The 12212-nt window shown below is 50.9% G+C and overlaps 1 protein-coding gene across 1 annotated transcript in view; it reads right to left on the reverse strand.

Annotated features, from left to right (window-relative positions):
- PTPRG (protein tyrosine phosphatase receptor type G) overlaps positions 1-12212 on the reverse strand; it is a 696636-nt gene that overhangs the window by 73327 nt on the left and 611097 nt on the right. The window contains exons 11-12 of the mRNA XM_080675721.1: positions 9396-9445; positions 6937-7711 (exon numbers count right to left, since the gene is read on the reverse strand). Of these exons, the coding sequence (XP_080531847.1) occupies positions 6937-7711; positions 9396-9445 (825 nt within the window). The remainder of the gene's footprint in view (positions 1-6936; positions 7712-9395; positions 9446-12212) is intronic.

A 12212-nucleotide genomic window follows, 5' to 3' on the forward strand; every position in this document is an offset into this window, starting at 1 on the left:
TAATGCTGCTTGCCTTTTCCTGGCTTGGCTCTCGGCCCAGTAGCAGCACATAAAAGCGGAGTGCACTGCACTGTGGGTGCTGCGGGCGGGAGGCGTCAGATGGACCCTCTGACACGCTGCCCGCGCCGCAGGGAGGGCGGGCTTCCGCGGCAGGACAACAACCCCGCTGTCGGCAAGACTAAGGGAGCTTGGCGCCCCCGGGCCACTGACCCGGTGGAGGACGCAGGGTTCCTTCCCTTTCCAGAAAGATCCAGAGACGGACAAGCTGCCCACGCGTAACTCTCTAGCCTGGTTCGATCGCGGGCAACTTGACTGTATTTGTTCTGAGTGAAAACCACCCTCATCCATGAATTAAGGCAGCTGCTTTTACAACAACTGTGGTAAAAACACTTAACAGTTCCCATCTGAACCCTTTCTAAGAGTCCAGCTTAGTGCTTAGTGGTGTGGAGTATATCCACACTGTTGTGCAACCAGTCTCCAGAATCTGTTTTAATAAAAAAACTGAAAGTCTGTCCCCATCATCTGCGCGCCCCTTCTCCGCCCCCCCCCCCCTCCCCGCAGCCACCACTCTACTTCCTGTCGCTGAGACTGACTGCTTTGGGCACCTCAGGTAAATGGAATCACATGTACTTGTCTTTTTGTGACTGGCTCATGTCACTTAGCGTGATTTCCTCACGGCTCACCCACACTGTAGCATGTGCTTTTTTAAGGCTGAGTAATATTCATTAGATGTACGTCCCACACTGTGTCTCTCCATTCATCCGTCGGTGGGCATCTGGGTTGCTTCTACCCCTTGGTTACTGTAAATACTGCTGCTAGGAACACGAGCACCAATGTCTCTTTGAGACCCCGCCTGCCGTTCTTTTGGGTGGATACCCTGAAGTTGGATCACAGGGTAGTTCTAGTTTTGATTTTTTGAGGAAACACCTGCTGTTTTCCATAGTGACTGCACCACCCTACATCCCCGCTGACAGCGCACAGGGCTCCGATTTCTCCACATCCTCACCAGCACCTGTTACTTTGTTTTGCGTTTTGATAGTAGCCCCCTAACAGGTGTGAGGTGAAAAGGTGGCTGCTTCTTTAAGGGGCCATGGCATTTGTCTTGATTACTCTCAAGCCCTGACATCTCTAAACCACTGTTGCAGAGACATGACTATCAGTGACAAATACACACACTCTCCTGCGACGGGACCCTGGTTCCGGGTTCCCATCACCTGAGCAGGATCAGACCCCCACGTTTCCATCTCCACCATCCCTGGAGTTCTCGTGAACCCCACTCCTGACATCCCATGGAGCCACCTCATCACACTCAGACAATCAACGCAGTCTGTCATGTCTACTTCAATGAGGTGCTGGAAAACGAGGGTATCCGGTAGATTCCAGGCTGGTCCCGACCCACCTGGCACCGCAGACACAGGTGCTCTGCCAGCAGTCTGACGGAAGCTGCGAGCCGAACGCCGCAGGTCAAACACCCCTTCACCCTGAGCTCCTGACTGTGCGCTCCAAGACCCCGCGCGCCCGCACGCGCCTGGGTTCCCACACAGTGAGATATACAATCTGCCCCCAGCAGGGGTGGGAACTGGGAGGAAACTGAGACACACTGGCCCCAAGTGGCCCCCAAAACACTCCAAGCTGGCTTCTTCTCGCTCTCCCAGGAAGAATCTTCCACAACGGGAGCTGGCCAACAGCACTAGCCCGGCTGAAACTGCTTCATGCAGTGATCATGCAAGGGTTTGCAGGGGTTTAAGTAAAGGAGGCTGATGATTTCTCCCCTATCTCCAGGGACCTGGACCACTACTTGTTTTTGTCCTTGCATGAACTACTCTTGTTTCCCTCACATCAACTTCTTGGCAAGGGAAACTTTCTGTTAATCCTGTGAGTCAGGCTCTCAACCACGGCCCTGCCGACATTCTGGACGAGGAAGTCTGTGCTGTGCAGACTGCCCTGCGCACTGTAGGGTGCAGCAGCCCCTCCTGTCAGGACCCCCCAAGACATTCCCAGATGTTGCCACATGTCCTGAGGGGGCGGGCGGGGGATCATAGATGGTTGAGAACCTCTGCCATAAATGCGAAACTGTGATCTTTTTGTAAAGAACACATTCAGATATTCACTAAATAACGAGCATTTCATCTGCAGTCATCCCGTGTTGCCCACTTGGGAAATAAGCCTAAAGCACCGGAAGGCGTACCACGTGGCCTTCCCTGACCCGTGGACTCGGCCTGTTTGAGCCCCGTCTGCCACGGGCTGTGTCTTCCAGGGCACCTTCCTTAGCCTCTGGGCCTGTTTCCTCACTGGCCCAACAACAGCAATGCCAGCACAGCCCTTGCGGGGGCGCTTTAGGGTAACTGGCACAGCCCAAAACAAACGCTACCTGGGGTGTCATTTTTTCCATAATCAGAGATTCCCAGCTGGGTTCCTCAGAACTGGAGAGTGCCAGAGGTCCTCCTGGCTTTGCCTAGCAGAGCGGAGGGGTGGCTGGGGCTCAGCGCCCCAACTCGGGCAGGGGCTCTGACCATCTCTGTCAGGTCTTAGCTCTGAGCCAGACAACATCTCCCACGGGCCGGATGTGGCCTGGAGACTGTGCTGACCCCTGAACCGGACCGCTCCGTCAGCACTGGCTCAGGGCTCACCTGGAGGAGCTTTCAGGGAGGGGGTGTTTAAACTGGAGTTCTGAGCAGGATTCAGTCTGGAAAAAGGTTTCCTTGATTTGTGGAGACCAGAAAGGAAACCCTGGCACTAAGAGATAGGTGCGCAGCATCCACAGGCGCCCACCCTGACATGCTTCTGCAGGGCATTCTGCAGGGCACCCCACCCCAAGAACGTTTTCCCATGTCTAGTGAATTTTGGGGATGTCTCTACCAAGGGGCCATGTTGGATTTCCATGCAGCACACATCCCACTGAAGGCGTTGCACTAAATAGATGCTGACAAAATGCTTGGTGAGAGGCAGAGTGACTGCATGAAGGCCTCCAATCCGTCTGATCAGCTTCTAGGGCAGGTGCAACTATAGCAATCAACGCTACAGCAGAGGCCAAGCACCACGGTTCCTATCTGTTGGCATGGTACGAAGGGGAAAAAAATAAAGACAAAAATGAAATTGTTTTAAAAATTTGAACTCACTGAAAAACTGGGAGATGCTGCACAAAGACCTGGGTTTCTGGCTCACTAGGCATTCCCACTGACCACAACCGGCTGGAACTGAGTGAGGTGGCCCTCTTTAGGAAGGGCATGTGCTGTCTAGTTTGCCGTAGTCCTCACCACCCCCTAATGTCTAGCACCTGGCCCTCTTCCCTCATGGATATTACCTGTCTGATTTCTGTAGGTGCCTAAGTTTGTGCCATTTCATCAACAGAAAAATTCCTCCTCCTCGCTTTCCTTGTGAATTAATATACTAAAGCTACTACTCAGAGGCCTTGAAAAGATGTTACCAGACATCAAGTGAATTTAAACAAGTCTCTTGGAGACTCTGGTAAAAACATAGTTTGTAACTTTAAATGTTAACACTTTTTTTTTCACATAGTAAATATTGATCGCAATAGTTGTTTTTACTTAATGTGAAGAAAAAAATGTTAAAGAGATTTTTAAAAATGGACATGCAAAGGTCTTTGAAATAAGTCACAACTAAGATAAGAATGACAGTGTTTCATTTCAAAAATAAATACCAAGCTGGAGGAGGCAGACAGGGGAAAGGGTGGGATGGATGGAAGAGAACTGAGGGGGATTTGTGGGTTTTACCCTCAACTTACATCCTTTCCTGACAAACAGGCACAGACACTGCTGCTTAAACGAGGGGTCGGTCAGCAACGGACGGCTCGCAGATCAAACCTGGCCCGCCGTCTGTTTTTGTAAACAGTTTGGGTGGAACTGACCGCCCCTGCTCAGTGCTGTTTGGTTACTTCTGGGCCCCACGGTGGCGTGGAGTAGGCAACACAGACCCACGGCCCACAAACCTGGAAATGTTACTGTCTGGCCCTTTGCAGGAAAAGTTGGCCGGCCTCTGGCTTACGCAATCACCACCCCACTCTGAAATTTGAATTGCCTGGAATTCTAAGGCAAGATCGCTTTCCGCTCGAAGCAGCGAACCTTCCCACTGAAACGAGGGTGTCCAGGGAGGCGCTCTGAGCTGCAGTGCTGGGGACGGAGTAGAGTTCTTGGATGTCGTTTTCAATGCCGGTTCATTGGCGACCAGTCTTCTCATGCTCCCTAAGGTCCAGGATGCCTGTGAAACGCAGACCAGCTGGGGCCTCCTCATAGCCACCATCTCGACTGGGCTCCTCCCTCCTGTCACAGACAGGTGACTCCATTTATCTACACCTCCTTCTGCACTAACAGCTATTAGGACCCCCCTCTGCAGAGGTCACTGAACAAAGATTGGCCCGAGGATCCTGAGTGGACAAGGGACAGAGCCTTCTGGGTAATCTGACTCCAAAAGTGAATCTGTCAAGATTGCAGATGCTCAGACTCCTGATGGTTGAAGCTGGGGACCCAGACGCCCGCACCTGGAGCTGGGACTCCCCCGGGCATACATCTGTTCCTTCGCCACTCTCCCTGGGAGCTGGGATTGGAGTCCAGCTGCAATGACTCTTTCCCTCACCTGGGACACGCCCCAGGCCCCGCCCCGCCGCAGCCTCTCACAGTGTGAGCACTCCCACCCACGCCCTCAGCAGTCACCTGTCTCAGGATGCGGGAGAGCAGTGCTTACCAGGAGCTGCCCAGAGTCCAGTGGTCGGCAAACTCATTAGTCAACAGAGTCAAATATCAACAGTACAACGATTGAAATTTCTTTTGAGAGCCAAATTTTTTAAACTTAAACTTCTTCTAACGCCGCTTCTTCAAAATAGACTCGCCCAGGCCGTGGTATTTTGTGGAAGAGCCACACTCAAGGGGCCAAAGAGCCGCATGTGGCTCGCGAGCCGCAGTTTGCCGACCACTGGCCCAGACCATGCTCTGCCAGCCCTCGGTGCAGAGCCTGAACCACTCAAACTCGAGCATCCATTCCAGGGCCACCACTTGTCTTCGGAGAACCATGCTGGCCAGCCACCATCACCATCACCATCACTTCCGAACTGGGATTCCTGTGTCCACTCTTGTGCTCCCCCTTCCCCCATATAATCTCCACTCCGAGGCCTGAGTCATCTCCCCCAAAAGCTCATAGATGACTGTCTTCTACTGAAATCCACCGCTAGTTTGCCATCCCTTAGAGTCCCGTCCTCAACCTGGCTGATGAGCCCCTTCCCGCTCTGAGATATCCTATATCCCCCTCCTGACTGGTAGCCAGACTGGCCTTCTGACGGCTCCCCGACTGCTCCAAGTAGCCCCACTTTGGGGTCTCTGGAAGGTTCCTACATGGATCTCTGCATGGCCAGCTCCTTCTCATCACTTGGGTCTCTGCTCAAACGTCACTCCTTCACCACTCGAGGCTCCACGGCCGCTGTGCCCACTCTGGCACTTAACCACTCTGTGAAGTTATGCATTTGTTTACTGGAATATTCAAGCTCCCACACTAGGACCTAAACCCAAGAAGAGCAGAGGCCCGTTTTGATCTGTGTTCTATTCCCAACGCCTAGTTCAGTGCCTGGTACACACTGGGTACTCCATAAATATTTCCTTAATATCTTCCAGTCTAAGAAATTCGGCTTCTTCGCAGCGATTCCTAGAGGGAATGTCACCGTTCATGTAGGAACAGCTTCAAACAGCCTCACGCGTGGCCTGGTCTTTCCTGCTCGCTTCCGCAGAACTGCTCGGCACCGTCCCCTACACCAGGACCCACTGCGTGGCCTCCACAGGAAGCCCGCTTCCAGAAAGGAGGCCAGCCCAGCTTTCGGGAGCACGCAATTCAAAACATGAAAATTTATTCTAAGTTGTATCTTAACATACGAGATCTCAGCTTTAGATGAATTTTAATGTTTACAAGTGCAAAAGCAAATAAATATTTACCAGTTGCTTTTTTTTTTGCACTCTTATAACTCCCAAACAGCTTAGATGCAAAAAATTGTTGTTAAACATCTTGTAGTCTGGCAAAAGGAAGGATTTCTTATTAAGAAAACACCTCACAACAATAACAACCCCTGATGCTCAAGGCTTCCTCGGAGACACCCGCGGAGGGTTCATTAACATTTGAACATATGACAAAGCAAAACTGCCACCGGTCAGGGTGACAGATCACATCCTCACCACGGAGGCCTGACCAGCCACATCCTGGCCTCACCCCCTAGAACCTGGGGCTCTGGGTGGAGAGCCCTGTTTCTTGTGGTGGGACCATGGGCTATACCAGCTCTCCCCACGTGAGCCTCTCATCTGTTAGGTTCCATGTGAATGTCACTTCCCCACAGTCCCTGCCCTGCTCACTATCCTCTCCCACAGCACCTTCTTCCCTCTGTTCCCACTTCACAACCTCCACCCTCAGTGAGCTCGTTTTCTGGCTGCCAGCCACCCTTCTTGCTCTCTACCATCCTGCTTCCTGGCGTGCACCCCAGCTACCTGCTGCACCTCCGTCTCCCCTTCTGCACCGTGAACTTCACGGGGCAGGGCTAGGCTCACCTGGGTTAGCACCCAGCCATTGTCTGCCACCAAGCAGGCGGTCTGTCATCACAGGTTGAATAAGTGAATAAGGAATTAAATCTTAATGGATAAATTTAATATTGATGTCATCTTTAGTCGTTTACTTCACTGTGCAGTTGAAATCCTTGGAGTTACTTTGAGGAAAGTAGATTTTACCAGAAACAAAGATCAAGGCAAGGCTTATTCCAGCAACAGTGAAGAAGCAGGTTACTCTTACTGGAATAAAACAAAGACACACACACACACACACACCTTCCGTCCACAGCACAGGCATTCGGGAGCGCTGGCACGTTCTGGATCTGCACTCCTAACCCAATTATTTTTAAAGGGCAAGACTCTTCACAGAGCCTGGAGCCTGCATGAGGATGCCACCTACCTGGGTTAACAGTGATAAACTTGCTATCCTCAGAAAAGCGGTCCCCTGGGGACATGGGCTTTTTAGATGGCAGTTCAGGACTCTTGCGATCACTCCCTTCGTATGGTTCCTCTGTGGCTGTGGGGGGCACTTGGGTGGAGGTGACTGACTCAGAGTCCAGGCGGGCACCCTTCGTGTCATCGGGCTTGTCAGTGGGGACGGCAGTGTGGTCTTGCTGGGGCCCAGGTATAGTCTGATGCCCCCCGTTTTGGGCAGTTCTACCGGGAGATGAGGGCACGGGGGTGGGCTCGGCCTGGCTCCGGCCCTGGGCGGCGTGGGTCACCCCGCTCTTCTCCTTCTTCTCGGAGTCCTTCTCCCCCTCCTCCTCGTGCTCCCGCTCCCCGTCCTCACTCTCACTTTTCTCATCCTTTGCCCCTTCCTCGGCGCCCTCGCCATCCTTGCTCGGTGCAGAGTCGCCATCCGGGGCTGGAGAAGCCACGGCCTCGGTGGTGGCCAGGACCGGTCTGCTGGCCTGCTTGCTGGCTGCTGCAGCCGTGGGGAGGCGCGTGGGCCACACGGTGCTGGGGAAGGAGGAGATGCCGCCGCCGCCGAAGCCCAGGCCGGCCAGGAGCGTGCTGGTGACCACCGAGGCCACCGTCGCCTGGCTGCCGCTGGAGGATGGGCCCATCCCAGTCGCCATGGAAACGAATGAGAAGGGGATGCCCGAGGATGTCCAGGTCGAAGACCCCGAGCTGATGGGGGCCATGTCGGCCGAAGAGGCAGGAGATGCTGTGGGCTTGAAAGGGCCACCAGGGGGCGGGGGGAGGAACAAAGAAGAGAAAGCAGAGAAGCGTCAGTCATTAGGTTGGGAGGGAGGTCCTGGTTATGACCTGCAGAGGGTTTTACGGGTTTTTATTTTACTCGTGGGCTTTCCCAAAGCTCGGCGCCAAAGCTGACTCAGGTGACCATGGATGGCCACCTCTGCTTTAATGGTTTTTAGTCCCTTCTCACACAGAGCAAGCCCAGCTTTCACTGCTATTGCTCAGGAGGAGCTAAGTGGCCCAAAAGTGAGGAGCATTAAATTAGACTGAAAGACAAATATCAAATGAGTGGTCAGTTGGCAACACCAGCTGGTCAGCTGCTCTTGGGTGGCCCTGGATGCGGCGGGAGGCCTCGCTTTCTTATATCTCTGGCACCTGTGGACAAGACCCCGCTCTTGGGTCCAGAAGGCCCTCCTGGATCTGGTCCCGCCATCTGACAGGGAGGAAGTAGAGGAACAGGGGAGTGTTCCGTCCACGCCTGTGGGGCAGGGCCACCTGCAGGCTCTGGGACCTCTTCACAGCCCGCACTCCGCCTCCTGCACCTTTCAGAGTCTCTGGGCCTATCCGGGGCAAAACGTTTGCCCACGGACATGACAACAATCACTGCTCCGCTTAACAGCTGCCAGCAATGTGCCAGGGCTTCCCACACTATCTGGGATGGTCATCACCCAGTTTTACAGAGGAGGAAACTGAGGCACAGAGATGTCAAGGGCAGCTTGTGTCCAAACCGCAGCTCACGCTCCCCACTGTGCTAACCTGGTGCTCAACGGTGGGGCTGCACTATGGGCGGGCGCTCAGGAAACAGCCAGGGCCGCTGAGCTCTGAGCTTACTGTCAGTTCTGACAGCCAGAAATCCGTTCAAAACAATATGGCCAGGACACCTTAGATTTTATCGTTTTATCGCGAGGTTTTAATTCGAAAACTTTGTAATTTAAAGAGGATCAAGTTAGCAAATATTGAGTTCTTAAGTTGGTTAATGAAATGCCCAATGCCACACAGGATGGGGCACTCAATCAATGAAGTCAGGAAGCCCGGGCTGAGCGAAGACCCCTCGCGCGCGCTGAGCCTCGGTTTCCTGAACCATAAAAGGGGAATAATGGTAACACCAATCTTGTGGGAGGCTGTGAGGAGTAAATAAAATAATAAAATAACCTGTGCTTGAAACCCAGGAAATGCTTAGTCAATGTTAGGCTATTGTTATCATCAACAATGTGATCACTATTATGATTATTAGTTGTACTAGAAATGGGAAAACTTCGATATTGATCGAGGTTCCGGAAATTTGAAAATCCACATAACTTTGGGCAAATGACAACCTCTGAGAATTTCAGCATATGTCCAACCAAGGGCTTGGAGCAGACCTGTGCAACCCTACATCCTATGACCCTACAGGTAATAAAGAATTAAAAACCGGAGAATTTTTCACCTTGACAAAAATTATACTGTATAATACTACTGCTCTAACTCTGCTGCACAGCTTGTTTTCCTAATGGATTGCATTATAAACAGTGAATAATGTAAACTTTTCTGTATCTTAACTTTTTCCCATTAAGCAGTTTCACAACATCATACTGCCACCTCGTGGTGACAGTTTCAACTGCATGCAAATTAACAACCAGGACAAAACAATTAACTACTTACAAAACATTCTCTACTTACCACTCCTGTTTTCACAATTCTGGTTCCTTGGAATATTCGAGTGGTATTAGCTGAGAAACAAAGAAATTACATTGTAAACCATGAATTTTTTGTTCCAAAAAAACCTTACTTACAGACATAAATGTGAATTACATATAATTTGCATGGAATGAAATATCATTCCTTTTTAGATTTTTCTCCCAACCACTTAAGAACGACAAACCCTTTCTGACTGTGAGTCACTGAAAAACACGCAGAGGGCTGCATTTGGCCTGTGGGCCATAATTTTCTGAATCTTGTCTTAAGCTATTAGTTTAAAAATTTTTTAAATTGTTACTGATTTCTGACTTATTAAGGTAAAGCTTACATAGAGAAAAATGTGCAAGTCTTAAGTGTATAGTCCAATTAACGTTTACCCCTGTAAACACCTGTGTGCCTACACCCACACTGAGTACAGGCATGCCCCCGCACCCCAGCCAGTCTGCCTGTGCCCCACCCACTCAACACCCACCCCCTTTCCCAAAGGCACCCACACTCTGACCTAGGTCAGAATTCTAGTTTTGAACGTCATAGAAGTGGAATCATATTATTTCATTGTTCCTCTCTATTTGTTTTTTTGTTTATAATTTCTTACACAATCCTTTCAGTGATTACAATATACATCCTAAATTTATTATAGTTTACCTTAAATTAGCACTTTTAATACCTCCTAAGAATGGAAGAAATATACAATTTTTAAACTCCACTGGCCTACCTCACATTTTGTGCATGGTCACGTATTTTATTTCCACGTAAGTTTTAAAACCCGTCGTTGTTTTAAGTGGTCAAATTCTTTTATACTAACTATGCATTACTCTCCCTGGTGTTCGTTTCTTCCTGAAGTTCTGTTCGCCCATGTGTGGCTATTATTGAACAATATAACACTATAACTTTAACATAACACAAAGCTTACCACTTTAACCCCCTTTGGGTGCCCAGTTCAGTAGCATTAAGTAGGTCCACACTGCTGTGCAGACTTCTCATCTTGTAAACCTGAAACTCTGCCCCCATGAAACATCCCTGTCCCCCCCACCCCAGAGCCCGGAAACACCCATTCTACTCTGTTTTTTCCGGAAGTCTGACTGCTCTAGCGCGCCTCCCAGAACTGGAGTCATACATGGTTGCCTTTTGGTGGCTGGCTTATTGCACTTAGCACAGTGTCCTCACGGTGCCTCCAAGTGTCAGAACCTCATCCCTTTTTAAGGCTAAACAACACTGCACAGTACATGTACCACATTTTATTTACTCATTCTTTACTGGTGGGTGTTGGGGCTATTTCCACTTTTTCGCTATCGTGAATAATGCTAAACAATGTAACTTTTTTTTTTTTAAAGGACATATCAAACTGTGTCTTTGTCTTTATCTCAAAAACCAATAGGGCTATATATACTAAAAGTCTGCTTCCTATACCATACATGGCCCTGAGAAATTAGCAAAAAAATACGCTAAATACCACAACAAAAAACATTTGAACCTGCTGTTATTTTTATCTAAACCAGAAGTGGCAGGTGACCAACACAACTTCTGTTTGCCCTGCAAGCTATTTTAAAAAACTAACTTTGTTGCCACTGTATACAGTAAGTTGGTAAGCACTGGACTGCTGCTTTCATCTAAAAAAAAAAAAAATCCTAAATTCTGGCTTATCCTGTAAAAATCACAAAATTTGTCAAAACTGAGCTCACCTTCCGGCGAAGCAACATTCAACCGGAGCTAAGTGTCCATCACCCTGCTCAGTGGGCACAGGACCTCCCCTTTCCCACCCACAGACCGCCCTCCTCTGTCCATGTGCCCTGCCTGGCCCCGGGCACCCGAGTTTGCAACCCCCGACCTAACCATCCATTCATTTTGCATAGCTGAATGTGAAAGTTGCAAAGGGACTGGAGATGTCATCACCACCAGGTCACATGAGGCAGCCCAGGAAGCAATGGGCTCTGGCCAGGACTAAGCAGACCTCCTACCTTCCTTTATGCTGCCCCATCATGGTGCTGCACAGAGGCCTCAGACACGTCTGCACATGCACCTCCCTTTAAGACGGAACGAAGTTCCCAGGAGACCTGCTTCGCCTGCCCTTCCCAAAGGCTCTGATTAAGGCCGACCAACTCCACAGCCACTCCACCAGCAGCCCGCTTCTCATTAATCCTGAACGATTTCCAGCGGGGACAGCTCTGGCCGTGGTGACCAGGACATTCCTACAGTCCCTTTCCCTTCACGTGGTCCACAGGCCCCAGGGAACTCAGGCCGGGGACACTGACACGGCACTGTCCCTAAGCTCTCCTTAGACGCAGCCCTTCCTTCCCTGTGAACAGAGCAGCGGATCTCAGCTGCATGGCAGGACCTGGGACTCTGTCTTCGACTGAAAGTGGAGATTTTTGTGCTGCCGTGTATTTTACTTTTTAATTTAAAACTAGAGGCCCAGTGCATGAAATTCATGCACTCGGCGGCGGGGGGTCCCTCTGCCCAGCCTGTGTCCTCTCGCTGTCCAGGAGCTCTCAGGGGATGTCTGATTGACGGCTTAGTCCTGCTTCCACTTCTGCCACCGCCGCTGCCCTGGCCAGCCATGAGCCCGGCTTCTGGCTGAGCAGCACTCCCCCTGTGGGAGCACACTGACCACCAAGGGGCAGCTCCTGCATTGAGTATCTTCCCCCTGGTGGTCAGTGTGTGTCATAGCAACAGGTCATTCCACCATTGGGCCAAAACCAGCTCTCCGACATCCCCTGAGGGGTCCCAGATTGCAAGAGGGTCCAGGCCAGGCTGAGGGACCCTACTAGTGCACGATAGGTGCTGGGGAGGGATGTGGGA

Source organism: Plecotus auritus (genome assembly GCF_963455305.1).
Source record: "Plecotus auritus genome assembly, chromosome: 6".
NCBI classification, from domain to species: domain Eukaryota; kingdom Metazoa; phylum Chordata; class Mammalia; order Chiroptera; family Vespertilionidae; genus Plecotus; species Plecotus auritus.